At 35.2% G+C, this 25,318-nt stretch overlaps 1 protein-coding gene across 1 annotated transcript in view; it reads left to right on the forward strand.

The window, feature by feature from the left end:
* PRMT3 (protein arginine methyltransferase 3) overlaps positions 1-25,318 on the forward strand; it is a 115,254-nt gene that overhangs the window by 76,411 nt on the left and 13,525 nt on the right. The window contains exons 14-15 of the mRNA XM_072969667.1: positions 20,768-20,818; positions 21,015-21,102. Coding sequence (XP_072825768.1) covers positions 20,768-20,818; positions 21,015-21,102 — 139 coding nt within the window. The remainder of the gene's footprint in view (positions 1-20,767; positions 20,819-21,014; positions 21,103-25,318) is intronic.

The following is a 25,318-nucleotide window of genomic DNA, read 5'->3' on the forward strand; positions in this document are numbered from 1 at the left end:
GTCCTTTTTGGGATTTGGCCTGGGTTATGACCTAGTTGGGAATTGGTACATACAGTGAATAGGGGTGTTTCAAAGTGTATCTTGAAGAGTAAACATTCTAGTTGAGCCTTTTGTTTTTGAGAAAAGGCTATTTACTCCCAGGATTAGTGTGTCACATTGATTGATTTGTGGATGTTGAAAAAGCCTTGCATTCCTGAAATGAATCCTATTGATCATGAGGTATGATCCTTTGAGTGTGTCATTAGAGTTGGTTTTCTATATTTTGTTGAGGATTTTTGCATCTAGGTTTATCAGCGATACTGATCTGTAATTTTTTTTTTTGATATCTTTGTCTGGTTTCAGTATCACGGTATTGGTGACCTCATGAAATGAGTTCAGAAGTGTTCCTTCCTGTGCAATTGTTTGGAATAGTTTGGGAAGAATAGGTGTTCACTCTTCTCTAAATGTTTGGTAGAATTCACCTGTGAAGCCATCCGGTCCTGCACTTCTATTTGTTGGGAGTTTTTAAATTACTAATTCAGTTTCAGTAATGGTAGTTGGTCTGTTCATATTTTCTGCTTCTTTCCGGTTCAGTCTTGGGACTGTCTACCTTTCAAAGAATTTGTCCATTTCTTCTTGGTTGTCGATTTTATTGACATATAGTTGCTCTAGTAGTCTCTCATGATCTTTTGTATTTCTGTGACATAGGTTGTAACTTCTCATTTTTCATTTCTGATGCCCTCTCCCCTTTTTTCTTGATGAGTTTGGCTAAAGTTTTATCAATTTTGTTTATCTTTTCAGTGAACCAGCTTTTACTTTCATTGATCTTTTCTGTTGTTTCCTTAGTCTCTATTTCATTGTTTCTGCTCTGATCTTTATGATTTCTTCCCTTCTGCTAACTCTGGGTTTTGTTTGTTATTCTTTCTCTAATTGCTTTGGGTGTAAGGATAGGTTGTTTATTTGAGATTTTTCTTGTTTCCTGAAGTAAGCTTGTATCACTATAAACTCTCTTAGAACTGCTTTTGCTGCATCCCAGAGGTTTTGTAGCATCATGTTTTCGTTTTCATTTGTCTCTGAGTATTTTTTGATTTCCTCTTTGATTTCTTCAGTGATCCATTGGATATTTAGTATCATATTGTTTAGCCTCCACGTGTTTGTGGTTTTTGCAGAATTTTTCTCGTAGTTGATTTCTAATCTCATCACGTTGCGATTGGACAAGATGCTTGATATGATTTCAGTTTTCTTGAATTTACCGAGATTTGTTTTGTGACCCAGCATGTGATCTATCCTGAGTGTCCCATGTGCGCTTGAAAAGAATGTGTATTCTGCTTTCAGGTAGAATGCTCTATAAATACCAGTTAGGTCTATTTGGTCTAATGTGTTTTTGTTTCCTTATTGATTTTCTGTCTGGATGACCCACTGATGTAAGTGGGGTGTTAAAGTCCTCTCCCATTATTGTGTTATTGTCAATTTCTCCTTTTATGTCTGTTAATATTTGCCTTATATATTGAGGTTCTCCTGTGTTGGGTGCATATATATTTACAATTATTATATCTTCTTGGATTAATCCTTTGATCATTGTGTAGTGTCCTTCTTCGTCTCGTAACAGTCTTTATTTTATGGTTTATTTTGTCTGTATTGCTATTCCAGCTTTCTTTCGATTTTTTTCTTTGCATAGAATATCTTTTTCCATCCCCTCACTTGCAATCTCTATGTGCCTCTAGATCTAAAGGGAGTTTCTTGTAGACAGCATATATTTGGGTCTTGTTTTTGTATCTCTTTAGCCAGTCTGTCTTTTGGTTGGAGCATTTAGTCCATTTCCATTTAAGGTAATTATCAATATGTACATTCTTATTGCCATTTTGTTAATTGTTTTGGATCTGTTTTTATAGATTTTTATTTCCCCCTTTCTTCTTTTGTTCTCTTCTCTTATGATTTGATAACTATCTTTACTGTTATGTTTGGATTCTTTTTTCTTTTTTATAGATTTTTGGTTTGCAGTTTCCGTGAGGTTTTTGTATAAGCCGATACATATATATGTCGTGTGTGTGTGTGTATATGATTGTTTAAAGTTGCTGATCTCCTAAGATGAAACACACTTTAAATAGCCTGCATTTGTACTCTCCTCCCCTCATGATTACTATTTTTGAAATCATCTTTTACATCTAATTGTTTTGTGGATACAGATGATTTTACTACTTTTGTCTTTTAACTTCCCTACTAGCTTTGTTTGTGGATGACTTCCTACCTTTATGTTTGCCTTCAACAGTGAACTTTTTCGATCGGAAATTTTCTTGTTTCTAGTTGTGGCCTTTTCTTTTTTGCCTAGAGAATTTCCTTTAATATTTGTTATAAAGCTGGTTTGGTGATGCTGAAATTCTTTTAGCTTTTGCTTATCTGTTAAGCTTTTGTTTCCTACATCAAATCTGCACGGGAGCCTTGCTGGGTAGATTATTCTTGGTTGTAGGTTTTTCCTTTCATCACTAAATATATCGTGCCACTCCCTTTTGGCCTGCAGAGTTTCCGCTGAAAAACCAGCAGAAAAAAAACCAGCAGAAAAACCAGATAGTCTTATGGGAGTTTCCTTCTGTGTTATTTGTTGCTTTTCCCTTGCTGCTTTTAGTGTTCTCTCTTTATCTTTAGTTTTGTCATTTGATTATAGTATGTCTTGATGTTCTTCTGGGACTCTCTACACTTTCTGGACTTGGGTGACTATTTCCTTTCCCAGTTTAGAGAGGTTTTCAGCTATCTCTTCAAATATATTCTCAGGCCCTTTCTCTCTTTCTTCACATTCTGGGACCCCTATCATGCAAATATTAATGCTGTCGATATTTTCCCAGAGGTTTATTAAACTGTCATCATTTTTTTCATTCTTTTTCTTTTCTCTGTTCAGCAGCAGTGATTTCCACTACTCTGTCTTCCAGCTCACTGATCTATTCTTCTGAATCATTTAGTCTAGTGTTTATTCCTTCCAGTCTGCTATTGAGTCCTTCCTTTTATATATTCATAAAAATATAAAATAATTGTTGTTAGTTTAGTTTATTCCATAATTAGCAGTGGATTCTGTCTGAAGTAAACCAAGACAATTAATACAATACAAGATGTTTTATTTTTAAAGGGACCACAAAACCAAAATTTGTATCTCTGTATGGAGCTGATTTTCAAAGGGACAGAAGTGGTCTTTGATCTTTCTGAACCACTTGTGTTCAAATTCCTTTGAGGATGTGATCACCAAGGCAATCTGGACCGCAAAGCCAACACACTACCTCTGTGTGAACCTCGTCTCTTATTTTTTTTCTGGGATAATATCTTCGCCCATAACCTGTGCTGTCAACAGCAGGTTTTCATTTCAGTTATTCTATTCTTCATCTCTAGTTGTTCGTTATATCTGCTAACTTTTCAGTAAAACTTCTAACTTCTTTTTCTGTGTATCCATTCTCTTTCTGAGTTCTTTGATTTTTTCATCATTACTTGGAACTGTTTCTTGGGTAGATTGCCTGTCTGCACTTCATTTTGTACCTTCCTCTGAAGCATACTCCTTTGCTGCTTCATTCTGTCTAAGGTGCTATTTGTATTTCTCTGAATGGGATAGGTTAGTTAGGTTTCTCAGCCTTGAAACAGTGGCCCTCTTTAGAAAGTGTTCTGTTTCAGCAGTGTACTCCCCTCTCGTCACCCAAGCTGTATGCTTAGGGGTTTACCCTAAGAGGACTCTGTGGGTCCTTCTGTTGTGGCAGGCTGACTATATGGCAGACTGGTAGGCCCCTGGTCTGGTTGGTGCCTGGCCCTGCCTTGTGCGGATGCTGCTGGCTGCTGTTTAGTGGGGCCTGGTCATGGGGTGACTGGTTGAAGAATCCTAGGGGCTCCCTAGAGCTGGCTGACTGGTAGGCAGAGTCAGGGTCCTAAAGCCTCTGGAGCTGTTGCCTATGCACTGGCTGGTGTAGCCAGACCTTGGAATTTGTGCCGGTCTCCTGGTAGGCAGAACTAGTTCCTGAAGTCTGGCTACAAGGCCCAGGGATCCCAGAGCTTGTTTCAGATTGTTGGGTTGGGGCGAGGCGGGGTGGTCCCTGACACAGTTGGATAAGGGGTCCAGGGGTGTCCAGAAGGGTGTGTTGCTCTGCTTTTGGGCCAGGCCAGGGCCCAGCCAGTCCCAGGATAGGGTCTGGCTTGCATTGCAGGATCATAGTTTTCTTGCTTCTGGTGTCCAGAGGCTTGATCTGACTTCTTGATGGCAGGGGCCAGTGCCTGTCCACTGGTGGGTGGAGCTGGGTCTTGGCCCTCTGGTGAGCTGGGCCATGTCTAGGTGCAAGCCCAGAGGTGGCTGTGGGCTCCTTGCTCTTTAGGCAGCCAGTCTGTTGATGAGTGGGGCTGTGTCTGCAGGCTGTTCAGTGGGGCCAGGTCTGGGAGCCAGTAATCCAGCATGTCAGCCACCACAGCAGCAGTGTTCACACAGCTACGTGTTCCCCCGTACGTCTGACCTGTGGCTTTGCTGCTTTGCCTCAGCATTGGATAAGTGCTATCAGTTATGAAAGCCACTGTTTCTGTTTGGTCAACTAGGAATGGCTCATTCTTCTCTGGAAATAGTTTATTTAGACCTCTTTACATCTGATGCTTTTTGATGATTCTAATGAAAAATATAATAATTGTTTAGTTTACCCAGTTTTGTTGTTGCTGTTGTTATCTCAGAGTGAGGGGAGAGCCTTTTGCAATCATCTATATCCTACTAGAAACAAAAGTCCCTGAGTACATTGTTTTAAAAGCCCAATCTGGAAAATCCTACATATTTAGGATTTTTTAATATTAGGAAAAGTAAATGAAAATAAACAAAAGTTAGTGAATGAACTGAAAATAAATTGTATGTTACCTCTCAATTCTCATTTTGGTTTTTCCATTTAAAAAAAAAGTGACATACTTGATAAAAGGTAGACACATATGCTTAAGAGTCACTGATAGTTAAGCTTTGGATGGAGTCAGAACAAGTCTTGAGTTACAGTTTTCCAAGGCTAATGCAAATGTTATTAAAAGAAATGTTAAAATGTTTACCATTCAAACTTTACTGATTCTGTACTCATGGTGCTCCTTATTTTCATTTTATGTTTTAATTAAGCTTTAAATTTTTCTGATGGCTTAAGAAGAAACATCAAGATGAGCCCATTTCTTTGTGGTTGTGTTCTTTAAGTCTTCTTTTAAAAGCTTTTGAAAAATCTCTAACAATAGAAGCCTACTAATTCTAAACTCATTCCTTGGTATTAAATCAGTTCTTAGTACTTTTGAGTGTAAATTGACCTAATTTTGACCTTGCGAAGCTAATCAACTTAAGAAACTAATTATTGAAACACATCTGTGCTGCTTAGAAATAGTAAGATTTGTCTTGAACTTGCATCATAGATTTTAGTGGGACATCTGGTATATATTTTAATAGGCTTCATTAAGTAAATTTTATGTCTTAGAGGAAGAGCATTTGTAATGATGTGATTCCACGTCTACAGTCAGTTTTAGGTTTTTCCTTAAATGAACGACTGTACAAATCTAGAGCATGGTCCTGAACTTCCTACTCTTCTCTGAAACCTGAAGCTTTGAAGTTAGGCTTTGATGGTGTTGTGAATACTTAAATCCCTTTATTTATTCCCAGGAACTGTTTTTTGAGTGATATTATATGTTAAGAGCTGCAAGCCATTGGGAATATAGTAATAAACGAAAACAAACAGCTCTTCTATTCCTGAGGCATTGATGGGGGAGATAGATATTAAAATTCACTTCATGGGTATTAGATAATACCAAAGAATTACTGAGAATTTGGTTTTGTGTGGTAAAGGCATTGTAGTTGTATACAGAAATGTTCGTAGTTTTCAGAGATGTAAACAGGTAAGGGAGAAATGACATGGTGCCAAGGTTTTCTTCAAAATAGTTCATCAGAAATGTGGGGCAGAGGGAGAATAGATGAAGTCAATGTGCCAAATAGTGGTAACTGTTGAATATAGGTGATAGGAACTCAGAGGTTCTGTAATTGTGTATCTGTCCGAAATTTTTTATAGTCAGATCTTTTAAAAGAATCATACTAATGACAGTACTCTAGGAAAAGCATAACGGTGTTGGGGCAGAGGTACTGTGCTAAGTTGTTTCCATAAAACTCCGCTACCTGCTGTAGCTACCGAGGCTCAACGCATGCTTACCCTGTGGCTGTACCTTTTTACTGTTAGAAATGCGTTCATATGTTCACCAAAAAGACATGTACAAGAATGTCTGTTTCAGCATTGTTCATTAGAGTCCTAAACTGGAATTAAGCCAAACATTCATCAATAGTAGAGTGGATAAATATGTGCAATATGTTTATGGAGTAATATATATCAGTGGGGAAAAAAAAGTGATCTTAACTATACACTATTACATGGATGAATTTCAAGAACAGAATGTTCATGAAAAAAGAAAAAAAAAGCCAGATACAGAGACGTGTCAGTATTTACATTTACACGACAAACTAAGCTAATATAATGGTGATAAATATTAGAATAGTGGGTATGTTTCGGGAGGACTTAATCATTGGAAGGGGAACAGTGAAGGCTCTGGGGTGAACCCAGCAGGCCTGAGACACGGGGACCAGTGTTGAAGGACGATAGCGAGCTGTCCAGCCATTTAGCACCTGTGCTGTTTGCTCTCTTTTCCTTAGACCAGTGGGAAATAATTGAAGTTTTTAAGCAGAGAGTGATGTGATCGGAAGGGCACTTTGCAAAGATTATGGATGGAATATAGAGAACAGTTAGGGAACCAGAGTGAGTATGAGAGGCCTATGGGTCAGCTGTTACAGGCAGGGACTTACACAAAGGTAGTTTTAGTGAAGATGGAGAAAAGTGGACATATTTGAGAGCTGTCTAGAAGGTAAAACTGCCAGGACTCAAGGATGGATTAGATAATGAGGTAGGAGAGAAAGAGGTAACAGTGGTGACCCCCATGGTTTCTTGCTTTTACAGTTTGAAGAATGGCGGTACTATTTTGTAAGACAAAGAAACCTGGTAGATGAACAGGTTTAGAAGTGAGGATCAGAAGCTCATTTATTGATATGCTGATTTTGAAACACCTTTAAGATATACAAGAAGTGATATCCTGTGGGAATTAACACTCTTCTGTGATCCGGCTTGCCAAGTCACTTGTAACATTTTCCGTGCAGATATGATATATCAGAATAGAATAGAAGAATCAAAGACAATCATAAAATCACATAAAACACTCTTGAAATAGGATGTATTTTCTAACCTGTGCTACTTCTTGAGATTAATAGGCTCTAAAAGCTTTCTTTTTTTCTTAAGCAAACCCAATGGAATAGCATCATGTGCAACTAGAACTTAATCCAAATGAACTGTTCAGGTAGAGAAAAAAGAGAAAGAGTCCATGAGCGAAATGATGATCTAATTAGTGCAGAAAAGTCTACCCTCCATTTTATTAAATGAATATGTGCCCCAAGATGAGCCTCAGGTGGGAAATATGTCAGCTGTTTCTTCATTTATCATCAGCTTCCAAGTAATTCTGTAGTATGAGCATCAGGCTTGGACTTACAAGTAATTCTGTAGTATAAGCATCAGGCTTGTCGCTAAAGGTATATTCAGTAGTCATTTTTATGCAGAGAGGATACCTTCCAAGACTCCCAGTGCATGCCTGAAATCAAGGACAGTACCAAACTCTGTATGTTTTTTCCTATATGTACATACCTATGATTAAAGTCTGATTTACAATTAAGCACAATAAGAGAATATTAAAATTGCCAGCATCACTACTCTTCCACTTTGGGGCCATTTTTTGAAGTCCAGTAAGGGTTACTCGAACACAAACACTGCGACTTCTCTAGTCGATCTGATAACCAAGTTAGATGCTAACGTGATTAACAGGTGGGCAGCGTAAACAGCGAGGATATGCTGGACAAAGATGATTCAGCCTGGGCGGACAGAGCAGGAAGCATGAGATTTTTATCTAGACACTGCTCAGAACATCATGGAATTTAAAACTTATTTATTGTTTATTTCTGTAATTTTCCATTTAATATTTTCCTGGGTGACTGAAGCCAAGAAAAGCAAAGCTGCTGCTAAGTGGGGACTACTATATTTTTAATACAGCAGGACATTGTTACAAGCCATCTTCTTCATCCTGAGTCCAACCAAAGGAATGGTGATTTGTACCATTGCCACAAGAACTGGTTGTATTGAACATACTGAGGAATGGTTTGTATTTCACTCTCCACTGCCAAACGTTAAGGGATTTTCCTGAGTGATTTTAATTATCTGAGATTTTTCAGTTATGTGACTTACCCTCTACGTAATATATGACTCTACTGTAAAAGGATTTGTTGTCTTATATTTAAAGGGATTCTGTATAATCTATTCTATGTAATATATTCTGATATTTTTAAGATTTGATTAAAATCCAGGTGTACCCTGTGCTTCATCTACAAAATTTTGGACATTTCTACTTAGTCCTCTTATTTTTCATTTTTCCCAATCACAGAGAGTCTAGCCTTCTAAACTGGACCCCTGAGGATTTTAGCCTTTTAAAATCTGGATTTCTTCAACCCATTCTCCATGTTTAGTTGCCTTCCTGTCTACTTTTGTTCTCTCTCCTTGGAAACATACCACTAAGAAAAACTTAATTTTTAAAAAGATATCTTCTCACTTTATATTAACTTTGTATGTTGATTAAGTAGAAAAGTGGTAGGAATCACCTGCAATATTAAATCATTATTTAACCTACTCAGAGAGAATGCGAAAGTCCACAAAATGAGGAACTCTGAAGTTGAGTAAAATAACTTGTTCTAACAGCCAACAGAGATTCCTGTGCTTGATCCTTGTTTAAAAACCATGCTGTAAGTAACACCTCTGAATCTACATTTTTTAAAATTCATTAACATTTGTTCTAAAGTCTTCAATTTAGTAATACTGTAAAAGGATTTGAGCATGAGTTGTTCTAAAATATAATTTGAGTGAAATGTTGACATTCTTAAGCTACGTTACAAGCATAATTTAATTCTAGATAGGTAGAAGGTCATGCCTGTCTGAAATCAGCAATACACAGGGTCAGGATAAATTTATGAGAGAAATAATCACACTCAGGCAGGACTAAACTTTTTATCGTAAGCACAGCAATAAACATGAAAACCAAATAATCAATGATAGTGGACTCTTGATTAGAGATGTCAGGGGAGTCGTCCCTGGACTTATCTCAGCGGCTGCCAATTAGCATTATTAGGTTGTGATAATAAATGGGTTTGACCAGGTATTTTCCTCTTTGATTCAGGCAGTGATCTCTGAAGTAATGACCTTTAAGGAAGTAATTTCCTCGGTTCAGATTCCCTTTGACTGATGGTCTGGCAGAAACCATTGTGAATATTGGCATTCAGATTTTCTAAAAATCTTAAATGTTTCCAGACATCTGATGTATATGCATGTAGTCACAGAAAGGATCAGTCCTCATGAAAAGAGAAGTCAAAAATTTGAAAAATAAATTTTTGTTATATATACCAGATGGCTCAGAACTTAATATTTACCTAATAAATCAGTCATCTTTTCTAGAAGACCAAATGAGAAAAGGACCAATCTTGGAATGGAAGGGTGTTTTCTAAAAATGATTTATATCAGTGAGCTCTGACCTATTCATATCCCTGAATAGCTAGTATTGGAGAAATGAGACCTTCTTTCAAAATGCTGTATTTATGCAAATCAAGTGCTTCTCAAAGCAAAATCACTTCCTTTCTGCCTACAGTTTGCAGAGTCACATTTTTAATTTCTAGATCACTAAGACAGGATGTAACTATTAGAGCATGCCCTTTCCTTTAACAGGTGATATGTCCTGGCTGTCCCTAAAGGTTACACCATAGTATTCAGTCTGATTTCTTTTTTCTCTTCTCCTCCTCATCCTTCTATTCAGCATTCAACCTCATGGATATGAGGTGGGCCAGAGACCATAATCAAAAAGAACACCTGAACTTCCACCCGCTAGTAGAATTACCTTTGAAAAGTTGCAGCCCTAAATGGCAAATGTAAATGAATATTACAGAGATTTAGTCTTCACCCCAGATGTTGGATGCTGTTTAGAAGGGCTCAGGTAGGGAGGTGGTGTAGCCGTCTTTTTACTTCACTTTTCAAAAGAGAAAAAAATACTTACTCATTCTGGAAAGTAAAGTATATCACATCTTCTACCTGCCCACTTTTTCCTGTCTTTCAGGTTTCTTGCAGTACTCCATCTCTTAGTTTATACTTCTAAAAGTTCATAGAAACAAATAGCATTTGATAGAGCTTATCTCCTCCTTGCCACAAAAATGAGTTTTAATAGTTTTCGGTTTTAAACCTCCACAGCAGTCACAAAACTAATTTCTTTTTTGTTCTACCTTGACCTTTTAATTCATATCTACTATTTTGTTCTTAAAATTAAAGATACAATGTTTATTTACCATTGATAGTATTTTCTGCCATTTGAGTAACTAGGATGGGCCACAGAGCCTTTAAAGCTTTTAGAGAATATTGGAAAGCAGCTTGAAAAATATAAGAATATAAGGAAACAGCAGCCATTGATGTCGAGCAGTGAGAAACTGATGATGTGAGGTGGCAGGAGGTAGAAATCTAGAGGAGCAGTGGGCTGCAAGAGTTTTTAAGTGGCAAGCACACACAGTTTTTAAGATGACTTTTCATTTAAGCAACATGTGTTGAATACTAGTGCTGTTTAAGACGCTGTGAAAACAACAAAGAATGTAGTCTCTGACCCCAAAGACCTTCATTTAGTGGGAGAGGCCAACATATAAGTAAGTAATTATACTATGGTATACAATATATATAACTATACAAAAGAATTTAAATAATACAGGCATATATAAAAGATATCTTTGACCTGGCACACTTACTCATTTTTCCTTGACAATCCTGCTCCTATTTAAAGTTTTACCTTAAGCATGGCTTCTTCCAGAAAGCCTTCCTAATGCCATATGTAGTAAATTACTAGGGAGTGATTAATTGTTGTTGGTACAGACATCTAAGAATATTACTCTAGAGTAGTTGACATCAAATACCAGTTTTGAATTTAAGAAAAACAGGAATTTATAAGAGAAGTTTAAGCTTCATGGTTTTCTTTTCCTACAGGTTAGTAGGAATTGAGCATATTGTATCACTTCATCATTCTTTTATTTGTTCACTCAGTTAACAAATCTTTATTAATGTCCTGTAGTCCCTGAACATCCCAGCCTATCTCATGCCTTTGTAACTGCACAGTTGTTTTCACTAAATGTTTAGATTGAATGCCCAGTCATTGTGCTTAGGCAGTGAAGATAGGGAGGTGAATGAACACAGATGCAGAGAGATTGCCCTTAAGGGCCTACTGGGGTTTACAGTTGAACAAAAGACATTAAACAAGAAGCATTATGAATATGGAGAATGTTATTACAGGGAATGCGGAAGCATTTAATGGGTGTTTTGTAAGCTACTCTATGGGATTGGCTGCCCAAAGAAAGTAACATTTAAACTGAGACTTAACAAGTGAGAGGGAGGTAGTTTAGAGAATGGGGAGAGTGTTACAGGCAAGGGGCCTTAGGTGGGAAAAAAGTTTAGTGGTATGTCTCCACTAAACATTGAACTGGATTTATGTTAGAGGTAAATATCCAGAAGGAAGCATGGAGGCATACCAGAAGGAGGCATTGGGAAGGGCACGAGACATAGAAGATACAAGGAAACATCTAATATATGTTTACATGGAAGTCCGTCCTAAGGGGAAACAAGGTGAGAGTATTTCAAACAATATTTGAAGAGATAATGACTGAGAATTTTCCAAAATAGATGAAAGACAGTGAGCTACAATTTGAGAAGCACAACATAATCTGACAAGGAAGAATTTTAAAAATTCATCCATTTCTAGGTACATACCCAGGAAGAATGAAATATATCCACACAAAGACTTGTTCATAAATGTTCATAGCAGCATTATTTATAATAGCTAAAAAGTGGAAGCAATCCAGATGTCCATCACCTGAAGAATAAATAAACAAAATGTGGTATAGCCATACAATGAAATATTGTCTGGTTATAAAATGAAGTGGAGTACTGATGCATGCTACAGAATGTATAAACTTTGAAATGGTAAACCTTGAAAACATGCTGAGTGAGAAAGGCTAACCACAGAAAGATTATTCCATGTATATATTCCATTTATATGATTCCATTTATATGAAATGTTCAGAATAGGCAAATCTGTAGACAGGGGTTGAGAGAAGGGGTATGGATACAGGGTTTCTTTTTGGGGTGATAAAAATGTTCTAAAATTAGGTTGTGATGATGGCTGTACAACTCTGAATATACTTTTTTTTAATTGAATGATACAGTTTATTTAAATGGGGAACTTTTTATGGTAGGAGAATTATATTTCAATTGAAAAGAGAAGAGATTCACACCTAGATGCATCCAACTAAAACTATAGAAACTTGAGGAAATCTTTAAAGCCTCAGTGGGGCTGTAGGTAGAGCATTGAAATTACCTTCAAAGGAGCAGTAAATAGACCGGTAGAGGATTTCTCAGCAGGAACAATGGCGCTGGAAAGACAGAAGATCATGCAGTGATGACATCCTCCGTGTGCTGAAAGAAAATAACTGCCAACCCTGAATTCTACCCAACCGAAATAACTTTTAAGAATGAAGCTGAAATAAAGCTATTTCAGGTGAACAAATAAAAAGACAGAATTTGTCCCAAGAAACCTCTCCTGAAGGAGATGCTGAAGAGTATATAGGCAAACAGAAAATGATCCCTAACGGAAGGCCAGAAATACAGGAAAAAATAAAAATTAATAAAAGTGGTATATATGCACACAGCAGTAGTTTCACTCCTAAGTATATACCCAACAGCACTGAGCACCAAACCACAGCATGTGTGCACCAAAAGACATTCATAAAAGAATGTTTATGAAAGCATCAACTTAACACTGCTTAATTCCTATCAACAGTAGACTGGATTAATAAATTATGTAGTCATAGATGTCACACAGCCATATAATGGTTTAGGTAATACACAATAGTATAAGTGAATCTCAAAAACAATAGGAAAGAAAATTAGCCAGGCCCAAAGACTGCATGATATATGTTGAAGTGTGTAATAGGGGAAATTAATCTGTGCTGTTAGAAATCAGGATATTTATTGAGATAAGTGTTGCTGAGGATGTGGAGAAAAAGGAACCCTTGTGCACTTTTGGTGGGAATGTACATTGGTACAACCACTATAGAAAACAGTTTGGAGGTTCCTGAAAAAAATTAAAAATAGAACTCCATGTGATCCAACAGTCCTCCTTCTGGCTATATATCCAAAGGAAATGAAAACAGGATCTTGAAGAGATATTTGCCTTCTCATGTTCATTGCAGCATTATTCTCAATAGTCAAGATACAGAAATAACTTAAGTGTCCAGCAACAGATGAGTAGATAAAGAAGACATGGTATGTGTATACAGTAGAATATTATTCCGCTGTGAAAACAAGGAAATCGTGCCATTTACCACAACATGGATGGAGCTTGAGGGTGTTATGCTAAGTGAAATAAGTCAGAAAAACAAATACTGGATGACATCACTTGTACATAGAACCTAAATAAAAAGGCCAAACTCAGAAACAGCAGAATGGGGATTACCAGGGGGTGGGGGATGGGAGAAATGGGGAAATGTTGGTCAGCATTAAAAGCCTCTAGTTATGAGTTGAATACCTTCTGGGAGCCAGTGTACATCATGATGATTGTAATTAATAATACTATGTTATTTATATACTTGAAGTTGCTAAGAGAGTAGATTTTAAATATTCTCACCACACAAAAAGAAATAACTGTGACATGGTAGAGGTTTAGCTAACACTATGGTGGTAATCACTTTGGAATTTATAAGTACATCAAACCAACACATGGCTCACCTTACATTACACATTGTTCTGTGTCAGTTATATCTCAGTAAAGCTGGGGTAAAAATCAGGATAGTAGTTACCCTGTAGGGGCGCCTAGGGTTGGCTAGGTGCACACGGGAGTTACTGGGATGCTGGGATGTTCTCTTTCTTGATCTGAGCATGGGTTTCACAGCTGTATTCTGTTTGAAAATTCACCATGATGTACATTTCGATGCACTTCTCTGCACATACATTATACATTAAAAAGTCTTTTTAAGTGAAAATATTGGTAAATCTCAGTGAATATTGAATCTATAAAACAGTAATATTTTGTGTTTATAGCTGGGAAGAAGTGTAGAGGAGTTAGGCCATGTAAAGTGTCAAATTTATGAAATATTAGAATTAACATGCTTAAATTGTAGGCTCCGGAGAGGTGATCCCTTCTGCTCTGTAAAACCCCTTTTAGTAAGCAGTTTTGAAATTACAAGGGAGCAATCTAAGTAAATTTTAAAGGAATTTCAGTTATAATTTGAGAATATTTTAAATAAGTTAGATATTATTTTGTGTTTTTCAGTGGAAATACCTTTTAAAAATATTATTAGACCTATTGTCTATTTTGCTACTTTCCATACTACTTGATCTGTTTCTAAACATTATTCAATTTGGCGATATCCTTTGAGAAGTATATGGCACTTAATGTGTATTGTTCCCTAGAGGAATCAAGAAAGAAAGAAAAGATGCAAATTTCTTCTTGGGATAAAAACAGAAAATTGAAGAAGAAAGAGTCCATAATTTAAGCTATAGTTAACATTGGGAAAATATCATAGTATGTGATTTTCATTTTTGATTATATCTTCTTAGTTTAAATACCGAGTATCACTAGCAGAGTTCATGGTCTTTTTGCAGCAGCTTTGTGTGGCCTGTATTTGTGTTTTCATCTGGTTGGTTTATATACAGTGCTGTAAGTTATAATAATCATTTTTATGCATTCTCTTCTTACTCTTTCTTGATTCAGACTCATCATTAGTTAGCTTTTGAATTCCCTATTAAGATTTTGAAAGAAATACTCCAACAAAAAATGAATTATATTTTTGTTATAGTGATTCTGCTGCATGGATTACAAGCACTCTATCTCCATGCTTGGATAAACTCCATCAAAAGCACATTATCCTCCTACTTCTGTGGCCAGCTGCCTAATTGTATCTGCTGTAACCACATGCTGTTGGAACATGATACCAATGAAGAACAGAAATGATAAATTACTCCCTGCAGGTGATAGTGATAATGATAATTTTTAATTTCCTTCTTCCTCATAAGGTCTAGTCTGATCTTATTTCATTGGCTGCCATCCTGTTACATACACACATGATATGTCCTCTTTAAAGAAATACTCATCACATCAAAATACATGGGAAAGTAATTCATTTTTATTCCATGTCATTGTTCTTCAGATGCACATGTATAAAACGAACTGCATCTACCTTTGTATGTATGGGATAAAAAATGCAAAATGGCTTAAAACAGGTTTTCAAATGATTCAGTTTACAAATGCTGTGAGTTATTTTATTCCCTTTTGTGAAATCCACAAAGCAGAAACAAACAGCTCTTTCTGAAACTATATTCCAATACTTAGGACTATTTCAGATGCACAGTAAAATTACACGTCTATTTTATTTCCCTGTGTACTTCAAAGTGATTATGGGAGATTCTCACCAAATTACAAGCGTAATCGAACCATCCCAGAAATTTACTGTACACATTTATTTTCCTTCCATTCTCTTTCCTTTTGTCATCATCACTGTTATTCTGAATTACCACTCATTCTTTCTGTCAGTCTAAGTGACTCTAAAATTTTCCTGATTGTGGTATAAGTCGGTGAAATTTTATTTGCTGTGACCTTGCCTTTGCAGATTAACCCAACTCCTGTAGATATTTGATTTCAGTGCATATTTTTTCCCTTAGCATTCCCTTTGCCCCTGACAAGAGATATATGTGGAACAAAAGAGAAATTTATTCTGTGGTCAGGCCTTCAAACCTACCTGATCTCTTTCAAGCACATGTCAAGCTGTGCTCCAGTTATTTATTACCACTGCTTAGTAGTCATCATTTTCAATTTCCTTATGGTTGTTGTTTATTCTTATATTGAATGACTTGCACAGAGTGAGTGTAAGTTCATTGAAATTAACATTTAAAAGACCTCGAGACAGCCTGTCAAAGTGATGGTAACGAGGTGGTGAAACTAATTGAAAAATAGTTGCGTGTTGATGTTCTGCAGCAAAATAGTTTTGTCCCCAAATCAGCTGCCATATTTGGATTATTTATAATGGCTATGCAGAAATAAAAATACCAATCATAATTTAACTAGTTTATATGACTATGTTTCAAGTTTAAAGTTTTTTTCTCTTTTTTTCTGATCTCTATTTTAATTATCAAGAAACAGTTATACAGAAGGAAAAAAAAAAAAGCTCTAGGCCTTGCTTGTGTTTGAGGGTAAATACCCATTTTAAAACCAGATATTCCCTTCCCAGTGGAAGAGCAAGAATCTTCCTCTTTCTCAGTTAAGTCAAAGCTGTCTGATGAGTACATTATCTGCATATAATTTTAAATCTCAGGTGAATTTCTTTCTGACTTTTCCTCATACTTCTGCTTAATGTTTGCTGTGGAACTAATTTGAATACTGCCCTCAACCAAACATTATCAGGAAGGTAAATCTGCATGAGGAGTTGGAGATACTATAATGTACTTCAAAGGGAACTATAAGATAGATGTGTTTTTCATTTTTATTTTTCTTTCTTATTTTATTTGTCTTCATGCTTATAAACTGTTCATTTATTAGTTACCCCAAACTGCCCAGTATTTCTTTCACTGCATTTTTGGGTGTCTGGGAAAGAGTTAGTTTCTTTTTTGATTTTTAACTAAATTTCATAGATAGTTGGATTTCGAAATTGGAAGGCAATTGTAAAATATCTTTGTATTCTCAGATCTTTTTATTTTTATTTTTTAATTTTGTTGTGAACTCATGTATCAGCCTCTCCTCTTTGTTAAGACCTATATTCTGTAATTATAATTATAAATGTTATATTTATATCTATTTATTTATATATTATATATTCATTCTATATTTATTATTATATTTTATACAAATACTGTGGCGTTATAAATACAATTATAATTCTGTAATGCTCTACTATATTAATATTACCAGACTGTTTTTCACCAGAGTTAAATACATGACATTTCACTTTGTGAACTTTATATATTTCAGAGTCAGGTCACATTTTCTGATAATATTATAGGAGCCTCTTTTAAACTAGAATTTGTTGTTTTCATGAAAGGTTTTATTAGCTTACTAGGGTTCCCACTTTCTTTTTTGGTAACATAAGTATAAGGAGTACATAAAACATATGTATAACTTAAAGAATAATTATAAAGTGACCCTCTCCCCATGAAACCCACTTACTAAAATCTTTAAAAGTCTTCTTAATGTTTTCATAGTTTTTGTTACTATTACTTTTCTGTTTACATCTTTTCTCCTCTACTTGCTACTTTCTCTCAGTTTGCTTTTAAAAATCTCTTCATTGGAAAATGTTATTTTTGTAGAATTACTAGTTGAGGAAAACCTGTAATTCTTTTTCTTCAAATTCATTTAGTTCTTTCTACATACTAGACACTGCCCTAGCCCTTGGGGGACAGAGATGAGTGATCACAAGGGAAATGATACAATGGTGATTGCTGAATTGAATGCTTCTCCATGCAATACTATAGATTATTTAACTGAAGTATTATTAAATATAAATTATTATCACAATTGTTCATTTTTATGGGAAATATAAATTATAGATAAACAAAGAATATGACTATTCCAAATCTATCATCCACTTTCAGTAGCTTGTGAAATCTTTCCATATATATGTGTGTGTGTGTGTGTGTGTGTGTATATATATTCATTCACATTTGCATAACAGAGAGTAAGTGCCCATAATATATATCTTAGTCTTTTCACCAAATAGTGTATTGCAGCTGTTTTTCCAAATCAATAAATATTTACCTACAGGATTACTTTTGTTGGCTAAATGGTATTCTATTATTTGTAGATTTTATTGTTCATTAACTGATCACCTATTGACCTATGTTTAAATCTTTGAAAGCATACTTATAATTTCCATAGAATAATTTTTGAAAGTTTTGAATTACTGGGTCAATGAGTATGTACATTACCTAAACATCTTAATTGAGAGCATAAAAACAGAAGAGTGCAAACATCGTAAGTATAGTATGATAAAATTGCACGAATATACCCAGCACTCAGCTTATGAAACAGAGTATTACCAGCAACCAAGGAGCCAACCATGTAACCTCTTATTGCAAGGTTAACTACTATTCTTACTTATAACACTGTAAGTTAGTTTTGCTATTTCTGAATTTTCTAAGTAGCTAAAACAGTTTTTTTAAACATGTTTGTTAATCATTTGATTTTTCTTTTGTAAATTTCCTGCTTGTTTTCTGTTAATTTCTTTTGATGTATTGCTTTCTTATTACTTTGTAGTAGCTTAATGTACAAAGGACAATGACCCTTTGTTGCATATGTTGAAAATATTCTCAGATCCCTTGTTCATCTTTTAGTTTTTATACTAAAATTTAAATTTTTCTTATATTAAGCTTCTGCCGTGTGTATGATGCTTTAAAAGCCTTCTTCACTTCCAAATTTTATGTAAACACCTGTATATATTGATGGAATTTCATTCTTCCTCCCTCCTGCCTCTTCACCCCTTACACTGATATTTGTGCTTACATGTACATACATTGAAAATCCACCAGATGATGATATAGTTTTTGCCTTAAATAATCATAAATATTTTAAAGGAATTCAGCAGAAAAGGTAGTGTTTTATATTTACCCAACTATTTATCATTTCTGTTATTCTTCTGTGACTTTTGATGTTTCAGATTTCCTTCCCATATTATTGTCCGTCAGCTTGAAGAATTTCTTTTTTCTTTTTTTTTTTTCATTGTTTTCTTTTCTTTCTTTTTTTTTTTCCAGTGGACATACTGGGGATTGAACCTAGGACCTCATGCACTCTAAGCATGTGCTCAACCACCGAGCTATATCTACCCCCTCCCCCAAGCTTAAAGAACTTTCTTTAACATGTGTTCTAAAAAGCCTGTGGTAATGAGTTCTTTTAATTTTCCTTCAATTGGGAATATTTTTATTTTGCCTGACTTAACTTCAGATTCCCTGATTTTTTTTTTCCCTCTATCATCTCCATTCTGCAGTTCAGTCGAGGAAGTTTTTTTGTTTCAGCTACTGTATTTTTCAGCTTTAAAAATTTCCACTTGTTTCTCTTTTTATACTTTGTATTTATTTATCTACTGAGAAATTCTGTCTTTTGATTCTTTTTAAAGTGTTCTGTGACCTCATTACCATTACCTCATAGCAGCATAGTTACAGTTTTTGCTCTAAGCCTTTGTCTGATAGGACCAGCATCTGGGTCGTCTCAGCACTGACATCTGTTGATTGTCTTTTCTCTCGAGAGTTGGTTCCTTTTCCTGGTCTTTGTATGTTAAGTAATACTAGATTGTATCTTGGCTGTTGTGCGGACTCTTAGTTGAGTTATAATAATCTGGACAATGTTGATGTTTGGTATTAACAGGCAGTCAACCCAGTTAAAGTCAACGTAAGTCCTGTCAACAGTGCCTCGGCAGACAGTGGTTCAGGTCTCAGCTGCATTCTCTGAGAGTTTGCTGTACTGCTTTGGGTCTCTCCTGCACATACACAGTGTAGGGATTAGTCTGAGACTTATGTAGGCTTTTCTGTTTGACAGAATTATAAATAGTATTTTGATTCTCTCAGTATCTAAAGTATAATAAACCTCAAGGTTAAATATTGAGTTTGATTTGGACTCGATCCATATTAACCCTGTGGATCAATGAAACTCCATATTCTTAACAAAAGCAGTAAAATACACAAATTAGCTTTATAGTGATTTTTCAATAATCAGTTTCCAGGTTTTTTTTAACACTTTATAAGCTTTATTTAATGTCAGTTTTAAAATAGATTAAGTAAAGCTAGTCCCAATAGCGAAAGAAAGAGGAATGGTATGACTTAAATTTTAAACAAAAGGAAATGAAAATTATCTGTTTATTTGAACATGCTAATTTCTTCTAGAGACTTTTTGTACTATTACAGTAAACCTTACAGTTATGTTGAAGTTTCTCCTCTGGGTATTTGCCTACACATAAGTTTTATTTGAATGTTGTTTACTTTTATTTTCAGAGAACATTGTATTGTTTTAAAATTCTGTTTATCTCTCCAAAAATAATCATAGTACTTAGCTTTAAAATTGGATGAACACGATCAGAAGAAATTAAATGAGCTGGCTTTGTGTAAAAGAGTATGTTTTAGTTATTTATTGTTGTGTAACAAACCACCCCAAAACTTAGTGCCTTGAAGTCACAATCATGTAGATTTATTTGTTTATGATTCTGCAATCTGGACTCAGCTCAGTTCTTCTGCTGGTCTCTCCTGGGGTCTCTCATGCTACCACAGTTGTCTGGAGGTTTGACTAGAGCTGGAGAGTCCATGATGGCTTAACTCGCGTGGTAGCATCTCAGTGGGAGAGTTGGGTTGAGCTTGGGGCTGGAGGAGCCTCTCTCCACGTGCCTCTCACCTCTCAGTGGTCCACCACGATTGGTTATTTGATAAGCCTTGTTACCCTTAATATTATATTGTTTCTGTGGGTGAAAGCCAAATTATATTACTTTATTTCTACTTGTAACATTTTTTTCCAGGAAAAAATAGTGACGTGTCATAAGTTTAAAAAGTGTCTGGTTTTTGAAATGGTTTGTTATTTGCCATGTCTTACAAGACTGAATAATTAATTGTTATGTTCTCTTTTTTATTTTTTTTTTAAACAGGCAATTGCTGGCTACTTTGATATATATTTTGAGAAGAATTGCCACAAAAGGGTAAGTATCATGAGTTGCCTCAGAAGAGTTAATTATATGAAATGCATTGTATTTTATTTTGTGCCCCCAAGGTGTTTGATCATAAGCATTTTGCTGTTGTAAGCAGTGGGAGCTTGTGTTTGATGTAGTAGATTAATGTACCATGATATTAAAAATCTTGTACTTCATCAGATACTTTTGAACTCTACCAATACAGGTCGTATTCTCTACGGGACCCCAGAGTACCAAAACACACTGGAAACAAACAATATTTCTTTTGGAAAAACCATTTTCAGTTAAAGCAGGTAAGAAAGAAAAGTGGGGAATATGTCTTACTCATTCTGAAGTAAACAACATTCATTCATTCTACAGCCACTTTTTATATGCCCGCTGTATTTGAGGCAGTATAACAGATGATAAGATAAGGTGCTCTTAGAGTTTACCATATACATAAAATTTAGATGGCTTACCATTTCATTAAAGAAGTAAGTCAAAACTTGTATTTAAATCTCATTTCTGCTAGTTAAAGTGTGTGTGACATGTAGCTGTTATTTGGAGTACTGCAAAATAATTCAGAAAATTTTTCTTTAAGCAATAACTAATATTTACTAAGTTGCAAATATAGCTAAAGGAAAATACTTTTATTTCCCAAGTGACTAAAGAGAAATAGTACCGATCGAGGTAAAATATAAATTAAAGAGAATGTCACTAAATAGTTACCATATTCAGAATATATTTGTCAGAATGCTCTCCACTGTGTTCACCTCGTCAGATCTTCCATAGTGTTTGAAGACTGATCCAACTCTACACTCCTTTGTTTTATATCTCATTGATTGTTCACTTACATGAGCACCTATAGTTCTTACATACCTGCACATGTAGCTTTAAAGGTTAGAATCTGGATATGGACTCTTTCTTTTTGGTGGAGGGGATATTTAAACTGCTAATTACATGTAAGTCTTCTTGTCTCACCTTCACTGAAAGCCCCCAACTGTAGGAAAACTGAATATTCAGCAAACCTCAGTGCAAAGATAACGTAGCATCACATGATGTGTGTGTGTCTCTCAAAAGTAACAATGAGCAAAGAGTTACAGAGTGATTCCTGCACTATACCATCTATAGGAAGTTTAGAACATGGAAAACAACCATCTATACACAGGCACACAGAGTAAAAGTAAGAGGCAACACTTAAGTCTGATAACCATGGAATTCACTGTGGTAGTGACCTCTAGGGGAGGATTGAAATAGGATCAGAGAAGGCTGCAAAGGGGATTCAGTCCCATGTATCTGAACTATTTCTTTTAAGAACTGAAGGAATTGTGGCAGAATGTTAAGATTTGACAAAGCTGAGTGGTGGTCATATCATTCTCTGTATGTTTAAAATATTTCATAAAATTCTGATACAGTTTTGGTTTCACTGTAGAGGCATAAAGGAATTGAGTAGATGCAGATAAACACTTACAATAAAACAGCACCTTGGTTTTTTTTTTTTCTTTTCTTTTCACTTTGAGATTGTAATGCTATGAAATAAAACCTTGATGGGGTCATTTTCTTTTTCTAGAAAGCCTAGAAAGCTTGAGCACAGCAAAATTGAAATAAGGCAAACGCATCCTCATTTTTTTGTTTGTTTTGCTTTTGTGCAGCTCGGGTATTTGGATTGATGTTTGGAAATTTGAAAATACTGTTTTTTTCTTCACTGTAACCATTTTGTTGTCTTAATGCTAGAATTTTAATGGCGGTACTGATTCTTTCATGTTTTAATCTTGAGGGAGATTTAAGATAGCATTTGGATTTTCTCCTACCTGATTACAACAAAATAGTATTTGATGCCTAGTGAAATTTTGAAGTCCTAACTGTTCTTTACCCAGTAATCCTTAGAGTATTTGATTTGAGTTTTTCAGAATACTGTGAAGAAGGTGTATGACTCCAGTGTTGCCCTCTGGTAATGTCTACATTCTGTATTTCTTTCACTGCCATTGTTTTTGTACCTGTATTAAAATAAAATCAGCGAATACATCACAAAATATCAGGCTCCCCTAAAATAGCACAACCTGAGTAAAGATTTGAAAGGGAAATTTGAAAGTAAGGAAAATGTGGTCATTCTCAGGTATGAGAATTTTTTTTAGCCCTGCTAATGTTGAAACCTCTGGTGGTAGTACTGAAGAATAGAAGCCAGAAGTTGTGGGGCAGCCCTGAAGAGGACAAGATAATCAGAAAGAGAGCGCTAGAGATCTGCATAAGATGTCCCTTTGAGTTTTAGATGAGTGCTGACCTGTGTTTGTGTAGGGTGAAATGGCTGAGGCCAGGCAAAGCGGCTGGGGCAGTTGTGAACCAGACTGTATCCAGAGCTCACACCAGGCTGGCGGTGGGGTACTCCTGTCTCAGTGAGCTAAAGTGGGGAGTCTTTATAGACTCTATTCAGTAGAGATTCCAGAAGGACCATAACTCCATAGTGGGAATAAACTATCCCTAGAGTAAAAGCAACTCTGGATGCTCCTTAACAAAGCTTAAAAGCAAATCCTGAAAAACTGAACTGCATGTGACTTTAATGGCCACAAAGGAAAACAACAAAACTCAGATCCTCAAAAACATAAAATTCATGATAGCCAGCATTCACTCAAACACTGAAAGCTGGAAAATACCAGTCAGTGGACAAATCCAGAAATGATGGGATTAGCACACAAACATGTTGAAACATTGTAACTACTTTTGTATGAACATAGGAGAGTATGAGAAGATGTTTAAAATCCAAATAGAACTTCTAGAGATGGAAATGATAATATCTGAAGTGAAAATGTCATTTGATGGAATTAATGGCAGAAAAGATCAGAGAACGTGAAGATACAGCAGTAAAGGTAATCAAAATGAATCACAGAGAGGGTGAAAAATGATTTTTTTAAATGAATATATCTACAGTAACCTGTGGGAAAATGCAGAACATTGAGTATTAAATGTGATAATAAAGACCTTGGAAGGAGCAGGGACAGAAAATATATTTAAGGAAATGATAATGGATACGATTATCTTACATTTGATGAAAACTATAACCACAGATTGAAAAAACTGAGTGAATTCCAAGATGGATCAACACAGAGAAAACAATACCAAGACACATCATAAACAAATTGCTGAGAAACAGTGATAATTTTTTAAAAAATAAAATCTTAACATTAACCAGAGAAAAAGGAAACAGAAAGGAACAGAGAAAGAACTTTAGAATACTCATTAGAAACTGTGTAAGTCAGATGATAGTCAAATGACATTTTCAAAGGGCTAAAGGTAACTGTCAACTTAGATTCTGTTCCTAGAATAAATATATTTCAAAGATGAAGGCTAAATAAAAACTTCTCCAGAAGAAAAATGCTGAAAGAATCCATCTCCATAAACCAACAATACAAGATATATTAAAGTAAATTCTTCAAGTGGAAAGAAAATATCACTAAGTGGAAACTTTAATCTAAACAAAGAAATGGAAAATGCCTGAAATGGTAAATGTGTGAATATGTAGAAAAGCCTTTATCTTCTCATTTTTTAATTTCTTAAAAGATAATTGACTAAAGCAAAAATAATAAGGCATTGTGTATTTAAAAACATTTTATAAAAGCGTAAAATGTATGGCAATGATTAAAAAAAGAAATTAATGAGAAAATGGAGAGATCTGTGAAGTTTCTACACTGTATACATGAAGCAGTTTAATGGTAAACTGATAAATTAAGTATGTACGTTGTAAACCCCAGAGCAACAGCTAAAAATTTTTAAATTAAATATAATAAGCTAATATTGGAGGTGAAATAGAATCCTGAAAAGAAAATTCAATTCCAAAGAAGCTACGAACATTAAACAGATGGATAAATAGAAAACAAAAGATATGATGGTTGACTTAAATTCAAACATACTGATAGTTGTATTAAATATGAATGGTCTCTACATCCAGACAGTGGAATATTATTCAGTGCTAAAAAGGTATGAGCTATCAATTTATGAAAAGACATAGAGGAATCTTAAATGCATATTACTAAGTGAAATAAACCTATCTGAAAAGGCTACACACTATATGGTTCCAGATTTATGACATTCTGAAAAAGTCAAAACTATGGAGACAATAAAAAGATCAGTGGTTGCCAGGTAAAAGGGATACAAATAAGCAGAACACAGGATTTTAGGGCAGTGAAAATGCTCTATATGATAGTATGATGATGGATCTGTGTCCAGACCCACAGAATGTGGAACACCAAAAGTGAACCTCAAGGTAAACTACAGAATTTCAGTGATTATGAAGTGTAATCAATGTAGGTTCGTTCCTGGTAAAAAAATGTACCATTCTGATGAGTGATGTTGATGATGGAAGTCTTAGCCAGTGCAGTAAGGAATGAAAAAGAAAGAAAAGCCATTGAAAAGGAAGAAATTAAACTTATTATTTATAGGTAATAATGATTATGTATATAACATGGTTGGAAACATAGAAAATTCTAAGAAATCTGCCCCCAAAACTATAGAACTGGTAAGTGAATTTAGCAATGT

Source organism: Vicugna pacos, chromosome 10, assembly GCF_048564905.1.
Source record: "Vicugna pacos chromosome 10, VicPac4, whole genome shotgun sequence".
In the NCBI taxonomy this organism is placed as follows: Eukaryota; Metazoa; Chordata; class Mammalia; order Artiodactyla; family Camelidae; genus Vicugna; species Vicugna pacos.